The sequence below is a fragment of the Miniopterus schreibersii genome, assembly GCF_964146895.1.
Source record: "Miniopterus schreibersii genome assembly, chromosome: 7".
Lineage (NCBI taxonomy): Eukaryota > Metazoa > Chordata > Mammalia > Chiroptera > Miniopteridae > Miniopterus > Miniopterus schreibersii.
In genome coordinates this window covers 5776591-5792411 of record NC_138108.1, presented here as the reverse complement: position 1 = coordinate 5792411, position 15821 = coordinate 5776591, and the positions used below count along the sequence as shown (strand labels likewise).

The following is a 15821-nucleotide window of genomic DNA, read 5'->3' as shown; positions in this document are numbered from 1 at the left end:
CACTACACCCCCCAGAAACCACTGGCGAGGCAGCAGGAGTAAGAAACCATGTGCTTGGAGAAACGCAAGCAAGTTCTCAGGAGCCCAAGTGATAACTGCCAGGGAATGGCTTGTCGCCTCCACTGTCACATCAGCGCGGAAAGCAGCCCCTGCCTTCTGCCCGGGAGCCTCGGAAGGAGGGAGGAAACCGGTGATGTTCACATCAGCCGGTGCACAGGCCGGAGGAACCGGTGTGCCAGCGTCTTCTACAGCACCCAGCACTTATAAAGTGTCATCAAACTGTGAGTGAGCCTTACTGAGGTGTACCTGGCAAATAAAAATTGGATATATTTAAGGCATGCAGCTTGATGCTTTGGTATATGTATATAATGTGGAATGATCACCACAATGATGCTAATTAACATATTTACCGTCTCGCACAGGTTATTGTTTGGTGTGTGTACTGCGAACACTTAAGGTCTTCCTTCGTAGCGAATTTCAAGTTGCAATACAAGCCTGTTAGAGACAGTCGCCATGCTGGGCAGCAGACCTCCAGGACTTATCCACCTTGCATGAATGAAACTCAGTGCCCTTGACCAACATCTAATTTCTCCCACGCCCCAGCCCCTGGTAACCACAACTGCACCCTCTGCTTCAATTATTTTTTCTATTCTAGATTCCACTTATAAATGAGATCATGCAATATTTGTCTTTTTGTGTCTGAATGATTTCACTTAGCATAATGTCCTCCAGGTTCATCCCTGTCATTGCAAATTTCTCGGGATTTCTCATGCAGTTTTCCCCCCTTACCTGTCCATCGCAACTCAGGAGAAACCCCTCCTCTTCAAAAGGGGTCCCAAGAGCCTGCAGTAAAGTTCCCTGCATATCAGCTTCGCATTCACTAAAATACCCATCTGACAACTGGGTGATCCTTGTGCCAAAACTGGAGAGGAAACCAGACACCCTGCAGCCTAAGATCTAATGTTCCACTTCGTCACCTCGCAGGACATAACTGGCTAAAGGACTTCCTCCTCGGCAAAGCAAAGATGCTGCTTGCTGTGGGCATTCCCTTGCTGTTCTGTAGTCCAGGTCCCCCTCCACAGTCCCATCAGACCTACCTCCCCTTTGGGGGTCCAGGAGCCCTGCCCCAGGCCCAGGCTCGCATATTCCCCCCCGGGCCAGAAGGACTTGTTCAGGCTGGGGGGCGAGCTGAGCCCATCTAACCAGAGGCGCTTCACGCTTCTGCCGGAGAGACGAGATCCAGGGCGTAGAGCAGGAAAGGAGGCAGGACGCGGGGGGAAGAGAAAAGGGGAAACGTGGGGACTGCGAAGGAGGACAAAGGGCAGGAAAGAGACGGAAGGAAGCGGAGAAACAGAAAGAGAAGACGGCAAGACAAGAAGGGAGGGGGAGGGCAGCCTCCCCACACCAAACACGCCCTCAGAATACATCTTCTTTAAATTTTACTTATTAATAAAGAGAGGAAGGGGGAGAGAGAGAGAAGCGTCTGTGTGTTGCTCCACTTGTTTATGCAGCCATTGGCTGATTCTTGTATGTGCCCCGACTGAGGATCGAACCCGCAACCTTGGCGTATCGGGGCGATGTTCTAACCAACTGAGTCCCGGCCAGGGCAGGATACATGTATTCTTAATCTTGCTTCAACAAGAACGCCGCCCCGCTCACAGGGACAACATAATCATCGGTTAATGAGTCAGATGCTGAAGCCTGAAGACAAACCACTGTGGATTAATGAGCTAAGTGAAGAATCTATCTATCCTGCAAATCCAAGGCAAAAACATTCTGCTCCTTTCCTAGACTAGAACTTTCCATAGTTCAGACAGTGATGATCTTAGCATTGCTCTCTTCCAGGAACATGTGCAGTGACCTTATTGAACAAGAATTAAAAAACTGAAAAATTAAAAATCATAAAACACCTAAGTCTAAATATCCCGGGATTGAGAAAGTCCCTGTACTTCCTGCAGAGAAATCTTGATCTACAAACGTGGAGGTTGCCCTGGCTAACGAACCATCGTGGCTAGAACAACTGGCTGCTGGTTGTTAATAAACCTCAGTGCTCGGCCAAAACTAGGGAGCTGCACTTAGTTTTGACGTCTTTAACATCCACACGAGTGACTGTGGCTTCTTCCCTTGTCTCTCCCATGATCTAGTAGAAGGAGCAGTGTCACTGGAGGATCGGTCCAGACGTGAAGAAAGCTGAATGGTAGCTTTGATTTTCCATCCGTTTGTTAAGAATATCACTCAGCCTAACGGGTCTAGGTTTTCTCTACTGTCTGGGGTCCAAGCGAGGAATGTGGCCTAGATCTAAGCATCTGACACCGGCCCATCAATTTCTCCTCTTGAAACCACAGCGCACATCCGTGAATGACCTTGGCACGCTCTTCTGCAAGGCCAAGAAGCAGCCTCAACGTCTTTAGCACAGTTCTCCAGGTCCTTTGTCTCCAAAGTACACTATGCACATGCCAGGAGGTATGCAAGACAGTCCCCAGGGTAAGGAAAGAATGCATTAGAACGTCTATTTACAGTTACTTTTATCTTCAAATAAATAAATTCAGCATTACTTGTGCTTAATATACAGACAGACACCCTCAGCCATGTGCCCGATGATCAGTGTCACCTACAGAACTAGAAGTCTCCGAAGAGTGGGAGCTCACACGACTGCTCAGGGCACGACGCTTCCTGTTAGCCCGTCTCCGTGGATTTAGGGGTCACATAATCTGGTTCCAACAAAACCCAGCTGAGAGTCTTGCAAATAAATGACAGATCTAAGATGATAAGAAGACTGTCACACAAACAGACAACAAGGACATGGTGGAGCTGATATATTTTCTCCTGGCACGTGATCTCTTCTACCTCATTCTGGGGTGAAAACTAATGATCCCATCGGCTCTGAGAGGGTCAACTAAACAACACTGAAATTATCAAAGTTCCTTCAAATCTGATTTTACATCCACTATTATTACAGAGCCTTGCCTACACCACTGCTAATACGAAGCCGTCACAATTAACAATCTATACATACGATACCATTTATTTCAGATTTCTTTCGTTCTTCTAACATTTACATTCTATACATTTAAAATATTTATATATTCAGGACACAGGTTTAAACTTTATATTTATAAATTTATAGTTATCAGTAGTGAATGTTTACTTTAAAAGAACGTGTAATTTGAAAAGAAAAGGTGTATAATGTCACTAGCAGGGGCTTTTAGTGACCATGAACGAATAAAGTAATTTTTTTGTCCTAACGGGTCTCCAAATTCCCTTCCTTGGCTCTTTTTCTCAGAAGAACTCCAGTTAGCACCCTCCCCGCGCTTCCCTCTTTCCCAAGAGGCAACCCTTGTTAAGAAGCAGAAATGAAATCAAGATTCTGTTGAGCAAACCAGGTTTTTGCTACAGGAAAGGTTCCATTTTATCATCAAGAGAAAGATCCGCCTGTGTTGCAGATTCACATGGAGGGCCCTTGAGTTCCCTGTCACCCCCCGCCCCAGCAGGCCCAGGCCCCGCTGGATGAGCGCAAGGAGGGGCCATAGGGAAAGGACCTCGGGCAACCTCTGGCAGGAGAGAGAGCACAGGGGCGACAGAGAGGGGACTTTATCCGTCAGAGTGCTGGGCTCAGAGCAGACCTGCGAGCTCTCTGCTGAGAACCAGCCCGCGAAAGGACCCGCAGCAAAACGCCTTTACTGTGACACACAGCTCCTCCTGCCTGGCCCGTGAGAGGCCTGCTATGTGACAACGTGGGAGAGTCCTAGCGCTGCTCCTCAGCGCCACAACCATAAGATCGAAAGAGAATGGATTAATCCTTCAGTGTGGACGGACGAAAATAATTTCAGTAGGGTCGTTAGCTCACGAGGTAGCTTTCCTGTTCCCCGGGATAATAAACTTCATTTGTGCCCATTACTTCCCCAGTCATTATTTTATGATCCCTGGATTTGGCTGATGGAGATGGCTGGTGACTCATAAATGCCAATCTGACTAATGTCTCGTTTAGAGAACTCAGGACGCACAGAAGCCCAGACATCATTTTTCTTGCCAAGAAATGAATGTATAATATTTTCAATAAAAATAAAGAAATGAACAGTCAGCACACAGCTGCACCTGTTGTCACAGGGATTTCTTTAAAATTTACTCACTGGGTAGTCGGGAGTTGAAATACTCAGAGATGTAATAAGAATAGCTGTTTATATTGAAGAAAAATGCTTATGACCTTTTTATGATCTGGGTTATTTATTGCCGCTTTAACATCCATACCTCATTTGCTACCATTTTTGTCTATAGTTCATTGACCTTTCCATTCAAACCAAGGGGAGCTATATTTGAAAAACAACAGTGTTTTATTTATAGGGCTCTGCTCTTGCAAAAAGTTCAGAGTGTCCTATAAATATCGCTCTATACGGGAAGGTAAGTTAGGATCGCTGTTTCCATCTTAGATAGAGATTTAAAACAAGGAAAGTTCAAACAGCTAAAGTTAGCAATTTAGAGAGGGTTTGACAGTTCAGAGACGATTTCTGGATAAAGATGGCAAGTTGACCTTAAATATTTATCTCTTCTCTAAGCCCCACTTAACTGGATTGTAAAGGTTTTTTGTTTTTGTTTAATGCTCACCCAAGGACATGTTTTTCACTGATTTTAGAGAGAGGAAGGGAGAAAGACAGAAAGATCAATCTGAGAGAGAAACATCGATTGGCTGCCTCCCACACATGCCTCGACCTAGGATCAAACCCACAACCAGAGTATGTGCCCCGAGCGGGAATCGAACCTGCCAGTTTTCCGTGCACAGGACGACACTCCAGCCAACTGAGCCACACAGGCCAGGGCCATAATGGTCATTTTTAAGTCATAACCACAAAAGGACAAAATGAATAGAAGGAGAAACAGTCAGAATGACTTGAAAGCTTTAGAAAACCCAGTGAGTCCACACACCTAAGCCACATCCTCCAACGCAAGTTTTATAAAACTGGTAATTTTATCTAATCCATCTGCATCATGTTTCTTATTTCTCAAGTGGTTCCAAAATTGGAGGGAATGTAGGAATTTTACTTAAGGTTTCCTAACATACCAAGAAATAAAAGTTTTCAAATGAAAAAGACCTGCGATGTTCCAACTGGATGAATTCAGGAGGTAGATTCACACCAGACACAGAAGACACAGAAGTCAACAGGCAGTGTCTTCACGACTTTAAGTAGAAATTACTTCCAGTCTATCTTTCTATGCCAGGCCAAACTTCCCCAAAAAATGAGGGTAGGATTAAGAAATTTTTAGACATACAAAGACCACAATTTTTACTTCTTGAACATGTACTCTAGCCAAACAAAATGTTTTCCAAAATGTTCCATTTAGAATGGCGTTTCTTACAGATATCTTTCCAGGCAAACTTCTATCCAAAGGAAATATTTTTCTTTAATAATTACTTTAAAAACTAATTACAAAAGTAGTGTTTGTTCATTGATGAAAATTTAGGAAATACAAAAAAATAAGAAAATTAAAAGTTTTATCCATAATCCTACTATCTATATATCATTTCTGTTCATATTTTAGTGTGAGCATTCTCTTATGAATGTTTGCATATATGTAATAAGTTCTATTTTATTTTACAAAAATTTATTTTACAATAATAACATTTTCAACCTACTTTTCATTCATTTTATATATTATGAACATTTTCCACAGTGGTATAATTTCTACAGCAGAATTTTTAATGACTGCACGTTTTCCATAGTATTATGGAGCAAAAATATTGGATCCATTTTAGACATTTAGATTGTCTTCTCAGTTTTCACTAATAAATCTTTGCTGATCTCCCAAGAGTTTTTAAAGGCGAGAAGTAGACTCAGGAGGCAGTGACATCACAAATTTGGAGATACAGGGAGATAGCGTCTTTGACATTAGTCCAAAGCTCAAGCTTCAATGCCAAGTCTGGTTCCCTAGAGGAAAACTGACCATTTTCAGCCTCAGCCTTCACACTGTGTGGGGCACTAAGAAATACATAGTTTGAAAGAATCATCAGGGATCGCCAGATAATCCCTCAATGGGGAAAACAGCTCTACTACCCATCAATCATGGGAAAGAGTGGCCCTCTAAAGAAGCTGGCGCTCCCACTCAACACGCATTCAGGCAGAATAATCATCTATATTCTAGACACTTCCATCAGAGGAAATGAAGACACTCCCAGTATGAAAGATTCTTAGTCATCAAATAACAAAAGCGAGCTTATGAAGAATAAAGAACGTTGCTGAAGCCGCCATGGCTCTCCATGGGAAGGAAGGCCAAAGCATGGAATTCAAAGTCATACATTAGGATCCGTGGCCAAGGAGTGTGATTACAACCACAAACAAGGCACCCTTCCATGCCAGGCACCGCTGCAGTAGCGTAAGTCGTCTGTATGTCGAGCATACATACAAAGACCAATCCCAAAACAATAATCCTCGGGTTATTGCTACAGTCTTTCCGCTGTCCCTGAAGTTATATCCTTTCTCTCTGCTGGACCAGCTTGGAGACTGGAACAGGATGGTCAGGGGAGTGAGCACTGTGAGCGGGGTGAAGAGGGGGACAGGCTGGGACAGTTTCTGTGCCTGGTGGAGAGGAGGGCCTTCTCCTGGTTTTCACACTGCCCCTTTTCCGTGAGTCTTCCTTCTCTGTCCTTAAACATGAGAGGTGGGCGCATATTTATGTGTGCGAGCTTGTGTGTGTGCCTGTCTCCCACCTTCCTCTCCTCGTGGCCCATCCCAGACATCTGTGAGGCTCCAAATTCACGCAGCAGAGGCGCCCCTAGGGTGCTGCCCACTGGTGGGCCCACAGACATCTCAAATTTTGCCAGCGTGACCTCAATACCTCTTCTGAAGTCATGCTTCTCTGTCTGTCCTTGCCTTGAGTAACGGCTGCCACATTAGAAACCTGGGATGAAAGGCCTGAAAGGGAGGGCTCAGGATTTCTCCAGCCCATGAGCGCACCCTCCAGAGCCTAAACGTGGCACCCGACCTGTATTCATGACGGCCTGGCACGGACCCCAGGGAGAGTGGCCTGTCCTCGCACCGAGGCTCGTCTCATCTGGGCAGGAACACCCTCCACGAGTGTTCAGGGGAGCGGGCTGGGCTCCAGCGCTGCGGGAAAGGGTGCCCCATGCTCAGCAACCTGAGGACACTGCACGTCCCTTCCTGCCATGGCCCTTGCTACAGGGTGGCCTTGTCTCCCTCCAGGTCACGAAGCCGATCTTCTAAGCAGGGGACACTCTTTTGTTATCTCTCTAGCATCTCTTTCCCTTGTCCCTTCTGTTGGATTTGCAGATTTGAAAGCAAATACATTTCAATGATTTAAGTCAATTCAAGTTAGGTTTTCTGTTATTTCAACCCAAAGCACCCAAACCCATTATCTTTGTGCTCCCATCAACACCTGAACATGCTGAGGGTGTAGCACACATTCCTGCGGGTGAAGAAAGACATGAAAAAAGAAAATTAGGAATGAAAGAAGAAAGGGTGGGGGGAGAAAGTCAGCAAATTTCTAAATCGACAAAGAACAGAAACCTAAAAGCTTATCTCTTAAACAGCAGATGTTAGCTCATATCAACTGTTTCTTCCCTGTATTTGGGAGGCGAGCAGAGGCGATGTGCTTTGATGTTTACAGGGAAGTCTGAGAAATAGTGAAGAGAAAATAAATGAGAATTAAGTACCTTCTACTCTGCACTTAGAGGAAAATAACCAATAAAGACCATGGGCCTGAATCTTACTTTATATATTATTATATAAATATATAACACGTATTCTGTCTTGATATCAAAATCAGAAACTTATTTTGCAGGGAAACCGTATGTAGAGTTGGTATAATTGATTCATGCAACGCCCCAAATGACCTACACCAAGGCTACAAAGATGCATTTGAGGAGCATGAAAACATGAGATAATTCATGTTTCCCCCTTCTGTGAACAGGTGAAAAACTGAGGCTTTGGCTAACATGAGAAAACATGACTATATTTCTAATTAAATACATAACTGATCAAATAAACACAAGGATATAAGTGTAGAAAATAGATACACGTGATACTAATTCTCAACCTTAATTTAAATTCAAATCAGGAGCTCTTATTATAAGTGGGATTTCTGGAATTCACTTCTGAGCTGGCCACTTGGCACAGGCATGAAACGGTAGGATCTGAGGGTTGCCTGCCAAGCCTTCAGCTCCGAAACTTCTCTTCTCCACCCCATGAAACCGTAAACCAACCACATCCTCTCTGAGAGCTAAGGGACTGCTACTGTCACTCCTGATTGCAAAGAATCTCAAAAACAGTAATATAAAAATTGCTATGGTTTAACAATCACGAAGTCCTTCTTGGATACTAGACTGTTCCATGGTTTCTACCCTTACAAATAGGAGGAGGGCAGCAGGGCCTTCGCCAGGCTTCTCAGGATGCCAAGCCAGTGCCTCATTCAAGAGGAGGCGAGGTTTGGGGACCAGAGCACCATCCCAGCTGAGCTGAGGCCCTAAGGCCCTTGTTGAGACATCAGCCCCCTGGTGGGCTGAGTGGTAAACCCGTCCTAACCCTACAAGTGCCAGCCAGCCCCACATACCATTCCCCACCCAGCTCCCACCTAACAGGGCGTGTACTCATGTCACTTTATGTGCTTCAAGCTCTTAAGTTCAAAGCAGGGTCCAGGTACCACTTCATGTAAATTCAGTCGGTTTTTAAGTGCAGGCTCTTGTTCCTATTACTAAGCCAAGTGCCTGGAAAGAAGGTCCAGAAACCTGTCCCCAGGGGTTTCTGATACACACACACACACACACACACACACACACACACGAGTCTCCAAAGCCCGGGTGATTTTGGGAGGCGCACTCACCTGTTGCTTCTACTTGGCTATAAGCTGCATTACCCACAACACCTACTTTGATTTCTCCACAATCCCATGTACAGAGTAGGTTTTCAGTGACCATTAGTACGTGTTTGCTAACACGCTGAAGCCGCCTAGGACTGCACGGTGCTGGGCAGGAGGAGGCAGGGATGACCAGCCATTGCTGTCCCTGCAAAATCAGACACAGCAACTGATACGGCGAACGGCTCCAGCTAGGGCTCTGGTGGGAGCACCCTACTGGGATGCAGTGAGCTGCACAGTTAAAGAACTCCACTCTGCAGGGGGAAAAAAGTGGCAGCCGCAGAGAAAGACACACAAAGCCCCAGCTGCCCGCAACATGAATGGCCTGGCTGGGCGATGCCATCAGGACCCGGGGAGAATACAGATCAGAGGGAGCTGGGGAACCTGAGGGAGGCCGGGGCCTGGGCGGTGCTCACCATGACCCATTTCAACCCCCCTTTCCTCTGCTTCCCCTGCCCTCTCCCTTCCCCAAAGCTGGCGCTGTGCCGTCAGGTGAAAGAACGGCCCATGTCACTCTGGGGGCCCGTGTGTCACCCCGCCCTGGGCCCGGCCCGCCACCCTCCTGTCCCGGGCAGGGCGAGCCCGAGAGAGCCTCTCGCAGCTGGCGCTCCGCGAGCTAAGTTGTGCGCAGGGACCGGAGCAGACACTGCCCTTTGTTCCCGGGATGCTCGGAACACACTGGGCGAGGCCTGGAGAATTAAACAGAAATGCCGAGGTTCGAAATCTGACCTTTTATTCATTATTTTTAACAAAAGAATATGACTCGGAACAGGAATGTGACACCGTCCTTGAGAATTAAGAGCTGTAACCCCAGTGCGTTTACAGTTAAATTTAAATGTAAAAGTGAATGACAGTACAGTTTGAACCGTGACACACTGAGGTTTTCTCCCTTCGAATCACATGCTAAAGCCGGACGGAAAGTCGAGAGGCGCCGGCCCGGCTCCCCGATTGCAGGCTTGCAGCCATCTCCGCCCGAGTCTCCTCGGCAAGGCGTCTGGGGACGGGGCGCTCGGGGCCTCCTCCCGCCGCGGGGAGGTGCCCACCTTGAAGGCGGCCCCTCTGCGCCCAGCGGGGTCACGGCCATTTCCCCTCCGCCGGCCCCGCAGCGAGGCCAGGCACCCTCGCGCTCGGGCGGCCTGCTCCTCGGATCCGCTTTGATTGTTTTCAACATCCTGTTAGAGGTAAAATAAACGCACATGACCCGAGGCGGTGCGCAGGAAATAAAATGACAGCGTGGAGCTTGAACCGTGTACTCCGTCTCCGAAAAATGACGGCTTCACTCTCCCACCGAATTTCTCTCCCAGAGCGCGTGTGTATGTCTGTAAGTATTTATATAAATGTACACACACACACACACACACAGGGGGGCACTGGAAATATCGGGGGAACGCTGTAAGTATATGGTTATCTAACCACTATGCTGTATGCCTGAAATCAATACAGAATAATATGGAACAGAAGCTGTCACTGAAAAGTAGAATTTAAGAAAAATAATATGAATAAAATCAAGTGGCTTTTTGAAATGGCCTCATAACTCGCTTGCCTAAGCCCCTCTGACGGTTCCTCACAGTAACTAGAAGAGCAACTCCTCGCCGTGGCGACGAGGCCCTTTCTAGCCGAAGCCCACCCGCCCCGCACTCGCTGCAACCTTCCCAAGCTCCCAGCTGCCTGGCCCCTGCTCCCCCTTCTGAAACACGCAGGACCATTTCCACTCCGAGGGTCAGCGCCCCTTCCTTCTGCCTAAAGGATTCCTCCGCGATGTGGTCAGCCCGGCTTTCTCCCCGGCCGATGCCTGTCTGCTGTATTCCCCCCCCCCCCCCCCCCCGGCCTCTTCCAACCATGGAGATGCTGGCGCTGCGCACACGGCCCCAGGGCTGGGCAGACGGGGACCCCCCCTGAGTACTTGCGGAATGAATGGACGCGTGTGAGGTTCTGTGCACCTCACTCGGGGCTGCTGTACCTCCGAGGTGACCACAGCTATGCACGAGCCTGGAAGGGACAGGACACTCCGACAAGAAAGAGCAACGAACCTTCGCGTCCCTGACCCGGAAGGCAGTACAGAGGCCTGCATCTCCAAGGTTACCAAAGAAACCCAGAAACGGGCATTTTCCTGCCCCTCAAAACCAAAGCAAGTTTCTGATGACAAAATACGTGTAAAATATTTTCTTTGCTGCCTCGACGCCTATATTCATCAACTCATGTGAAAAAGGTCATGTATGAACGAATCCAAAAGCGCACCGAGTTACACATTCCATTTCCAGTTTTCTTTCCATGTCGGCATCACAGTTTATATCAACAAAAAGCGTAGTTAATGCGTTCTCGGGCACGGATATCAGTATAAATTTTGAGAGCTGAAGCAAAACAAAAAAATGCAAAACTACCCCCCAAAGGCCTCATAGACTACAAGTGTTGAGAAACCTGTTATTTTTTTTTTTCTTGTTAAAATATGTTTTATTCAGACAGCAAACACACAAAAAGAAATGATCATTACGGACAGAACTTTCTCCCGAAGTCCCCCAGGGCTATAAAAAGTATGGCGAGAACACGGCTCCATTTACATTCCTCGAAGTACGTCTTGAATGTTACCCCCAAATTATGAAGAATACCGTATCATTCGGAAGACAAAGCGGGGTACGAATGCGTAAGACCATCGCTCAACGGCCTTCTTCGGTCAGCCGCTTCGCATTTTCATTCTTTTCAAACGTTACCCTTACGGAACAAGTGTCTTAAGGCCACACGTCCTTACATCTGTCCCACGCGAGGGCCTCTGCGGGCCACGGCCACCTACCTTGCAGCCGCCGTGAGTCCTGCTCTTCATCAGGGGCGTGGTGGTGCACAGCTCGATGGCCTCGGGCTCGTGGAAGATGACAGCAGGGAGAGGTTCCTTTTTCAGTGTTAGGACATTCAGTTTAGACTTCAGCATGGTCTGAAAGTGCTGAAAAGCAGGGAGAAAGCCAACCGCAGTTAAATCGCTTGCAACAGTACGTGGTGCAACTGTACATAAAACCCAACAGCAAATCTCTGTTTCATGACCTTGGTCGTTATAGAGGAGCCAAGAGATTCTTAGTAAAATGGAGGGAAAACCTGTCGGGACGCTGCTGATGTGAACTGGGGACGGCCAGCCCCCGGGCAGACGTCCTGAGAGCACGCGGGGGGCAGTCACCCACGGCCTGTTCCGAGCGGGCCCTCCACGGGGCTTACACAGAGGCAATCCTAGGGATGTAACCCCTGCTGGCTTTAACCAAAGAAGGGAAGGGGTTAGAAAGAAGATGACCGAGGAGCAATTCTGAGGACAGTTTCGAGAGAACGGAAAAGGGAGAAAACGACGCAGAAGAACCCAAGGCTGCTGACTCTGCCGCCCCCGTTCTCCGCCTGGGCTGCGAACTCCGGGAAATCCACTGTTTCCCCATGAACCGCTTTAGCTGCTATCTCGGGCCAGAGTCTAAGGAAATACCCATTCTATGGGCCACGCCTAAAGGCACTAGTTCTGAAATATGTGCAGAATCCATGCATGTGTCATCACTGCTATCTCAACGCCCAGTCCAGGCCCCATCTTTGTTTGGTCTAGCAGCTTCCAAACCGGTCCTGCCGCTTCCAGCCTTGCCCCTGGGCAAAGAATTGCCACACAGTAGCCAGAGGGAACCTTCTAAAATCCAGTCACGATGTGTCATCCTTCTGCTTAAAACTCTCCCATGTCTTTCCGTCTTCTCAGAAAAATTCCAAGTCCTTACGTTGGCCTTCGAGCCCACTCAGGGACCAGCTGCTCCTCTGACTTCATGTCCCATTCCTCACACTCTCACTTGCTCAGATCCAGCCACAGTGTCCCCCTTACTTTCTGAGAATAAGCCAAAGACACACATGCCTTGGAAACTCTGAACAAGCTACTTCTTCTACCCAGGAAGTTCCTGAAGATGGCACTAGGAGTGACTCTATTCCCAAAGGGTTGGGCAACCACACTGCCCAGAAGTTCTGAGACTGTCTTCTTGTCGCTGCTGTGAAACCCAGTGTCTTCACTCTTGGTTCAGTCACTGAGCACACAGAGAGACTGAAAGTTCCAGACTGACACACCCATGGTCCCCTTAATTATTTGGCTGGAGAGCCAGGTAAAAGAAATAAACATTTTAAAAACCCTAAATTGGGGACAGGAAGATAATGGAGTTCAAATTCCAACTTCAACACTATGAGTTGTGAAACCTCAGCACTCAGCTCTTCAGAGCCCTGGCGCCTCCTGCTGGGCAGGTTCGCGCCATGCCCCGCTTGCCAACGCTCCACATGCCTTTGCTGAAGACCTACTGTGGCCGGACACTGAGTAGGCACCACTGGGTCAGAAATAAAAGTGTCAGGCTTGCGTCAAAGGATTGTTCACAGTGGGTGGGACTGTAGAACCAAGTGACAACTGCACATCTTTGTGACAAGTTTGTTAGAAAAGCTCCATAGAGAGGGTAAGATAGTATTTAAAAGTGAAATCAAGAAAATGATTTCTTTTTAAAAAAATGTTTTTTTCTTTAAAGGTCCTGTCCTTTTTACACACTGTAAAGGACAGAGGTAAGGGGTGAAATAACATGTGAATTATCTGATGAATCGTTGAGTCTACATAATACATGTCTTTAGAGAAAATTAACACTTTTATGTAATTTTAACTTGAGTTGCTCATGTAGATTTTTCGGGTAGTAGAAGTATGATAGCTGTAAGAACATTTCTTCTGCCCCTTTCCTTGGGGAAACTTCTCCGCTACTTTATGCTTTTTGGTGGGATGAGGCTGTTGGTCACATTCCCTGTCCCCTGACACTGGGAAAGAACATGTGACACGGGCTGACCTTCTGAGCCTACATGTCCCAAGTCAAAGGCCTTGATTCAGAGGAAACTCAAGACTGGCTGAACACGCTCTTCTGAGAGGTGGGCATATAGGATGGTATGATTTTGAAGCTGCTGCTGACCTTCCTATACGCCAAGGTCAGCCCGAGAATGGGACCACACACAGACAAGGACAGCAGAGAAGTGGAGCGCCACAGACTTGAGGTTTCCAAGCCCTGGGTCCAGCTGCATCTAACTCAGGTCAGCCATGGTCTCGCCGAGAATAGGAACCAGTACATCCCCTTTTACGCCTTAAGCGAGCTTGAGTGAGATGTCCAATCCTTGCCACTAAAGGCATCTCACCAATACAAGTTACTTTTTTAATAAAAAGTCATCTGTGAAAATAAAATAGAGCCACTGAAAATTTTAGAAAGACTTCATAGATGTTCAACTGCAAAAATGAAAAGCAACAGTATCTTTAAAAAGAGCAACTCCTGTACTTCGTTATTTGAATAGGCTGAGCCTTAATGATTAAGCACCAAATCATAATCTAAAGAGGGAATGGTGGTCCCCAGGTTATTTGTGCCTGTGATTCAGCCAAAATAAAACAAATTCTAAGTCTCAAGGGACAGCCACATTGTGTCCCTGCAATGACACCCAACTTGGTGGCAAGCTCTCCTGCAGGGTAACAAAGACCCAGAACTATAACCAGCCCTGTCATAACTGCATGGCCTTGGGCTTTCTGGGCCTCAGTTTCCTCATCTGTCAACTTTAAAATGCTGTGTTATGTCACATCGAAAATGCTATCGCTTGTTCTCTGCATGGACAAACAAGTGCGATGAAGACAATGCAACATTAAAATATCATAATCCAGTAGAATTACTAAAAAGGCCATAGAAGAGGAATCCAACAGAGAAGCTTGGAAAAGCTGCTGCTCCCAAATGAAAGATGCACAGAGTTCCATACAGAAGATGTGTTATTCGTTCTTAAAGAAGGGAAGTGAATGGTGTTGTAGAAAATTAGGGCACTGCCCCAGACAAATTAAACAAAGCTCAGCTTTCTGAGCTTGGTGCTTCATGTGAGATCTCAAAATAGAGCCTCTAAATCAAGCCCCATTATGCGGAGGGGTAATGGCCGTGCCCTGTATAATTTTACAGGTGGCTCATCCTGCTCCTATTCAGACACTAATCTCTGACACTTCAGCAGGCAAGGATTTACATATTTTACCAATTCAAATCCGGTGGATCCCACCTTTGTATTGATTCTGCATCCAAAATACAAAGCATCTTTGGAAGGCAAATGCTGCTTCCTCTTTCCCTAAGATAACGGGGCCACTATCCTCACTGACAGGGAAGGCATTAAGGTTTTAATCCCTGGTTGCATTTTCAAGGCTGGCTACAATGGTCAGTTTTAACTTGCAAATTACTGAGTCGGTAATGCCCTAATCACACTTCAACAATATTGCGAATGTTCTCTTTAAGAGAACAACAAGGAACAAGTGGGTGAATCATATTAATGGAAAATTTCAGTTCCCCACACAACTGCTAATTTGTACAAGTGTATGAAAACCAGTAGGGCTTCAGCATTTGTTCATAATCACACTTCAGTTTATTACTTTGGGGGTTATGTAAGAATTCACTCAGTTGTACTTTCACATTTTATAGCACTTACTTTTTATTTTATTTTTAAATATATCTTTATTGATTTCAGAGAGAAGAAAGGAGAGAAAGAGATAGAAACATCAATGATGAGACAGTCATTGATCGAGCCTGCAACTCAGGCATGTGCCCTGACTGGGAATCGAACCCCGATCGCCTGGATCCTAGGTCGATGCTCAACCGCTGAGCCACACCTGGCCAGGCAGCACTTACTTTTTTAAAAGGTATATTCACGCCCCACACATGAGACAAGCAATAATTGTGATACTCTTCACAATTAGTAAGAGTAACCTTTAGTAAGATTTCTCACTTCTCATTTTTTATATAAATTCTTAGATTTCTCCTTTTAAATGGTTATTCTAGCGTTTTCACACACACACAAAATAAAAGTACAAAATATATTTTTCTATTAAATGAACAGTAAGACTGAATAAAAGAGGGGCTTCCAGTCAAGATGGTGGCATAGGTAAATGCTGTGCTCACCTCCACCCATGACCACATCAAAAA

General features: G+C 46.5%; 1 protein-coding gene across 3 annotated transcripts in view; it reads right to left on the bottom strand.

Annotated features, from left to right (window-relative positions):
• Window positions 1-15821, bottom strand: part of PID1 (phosphotyrosine interaction domain containing 1) — a 162404-nt gene that overhangs the window by 67125 nt on the left and 79458 nt on the right. For 2 of the 3 annotated variants that reach the window (XM_081141892.1, XM_081141893.1), the window contains exon 2: window positions 11651-11797. The exons of the other annotated variant lie outside the window; for it this stretch is intronic. In XM_081141892.1, the coding sequence (XP_080998018.1) occupies window positions 11651-11797 (147 nt within the window). The remainder of the gene's footprint in view (window positions 1-11650; window positions 11798-15821) is intronic. 3 annotated transcript variants of the gene reach the window in all.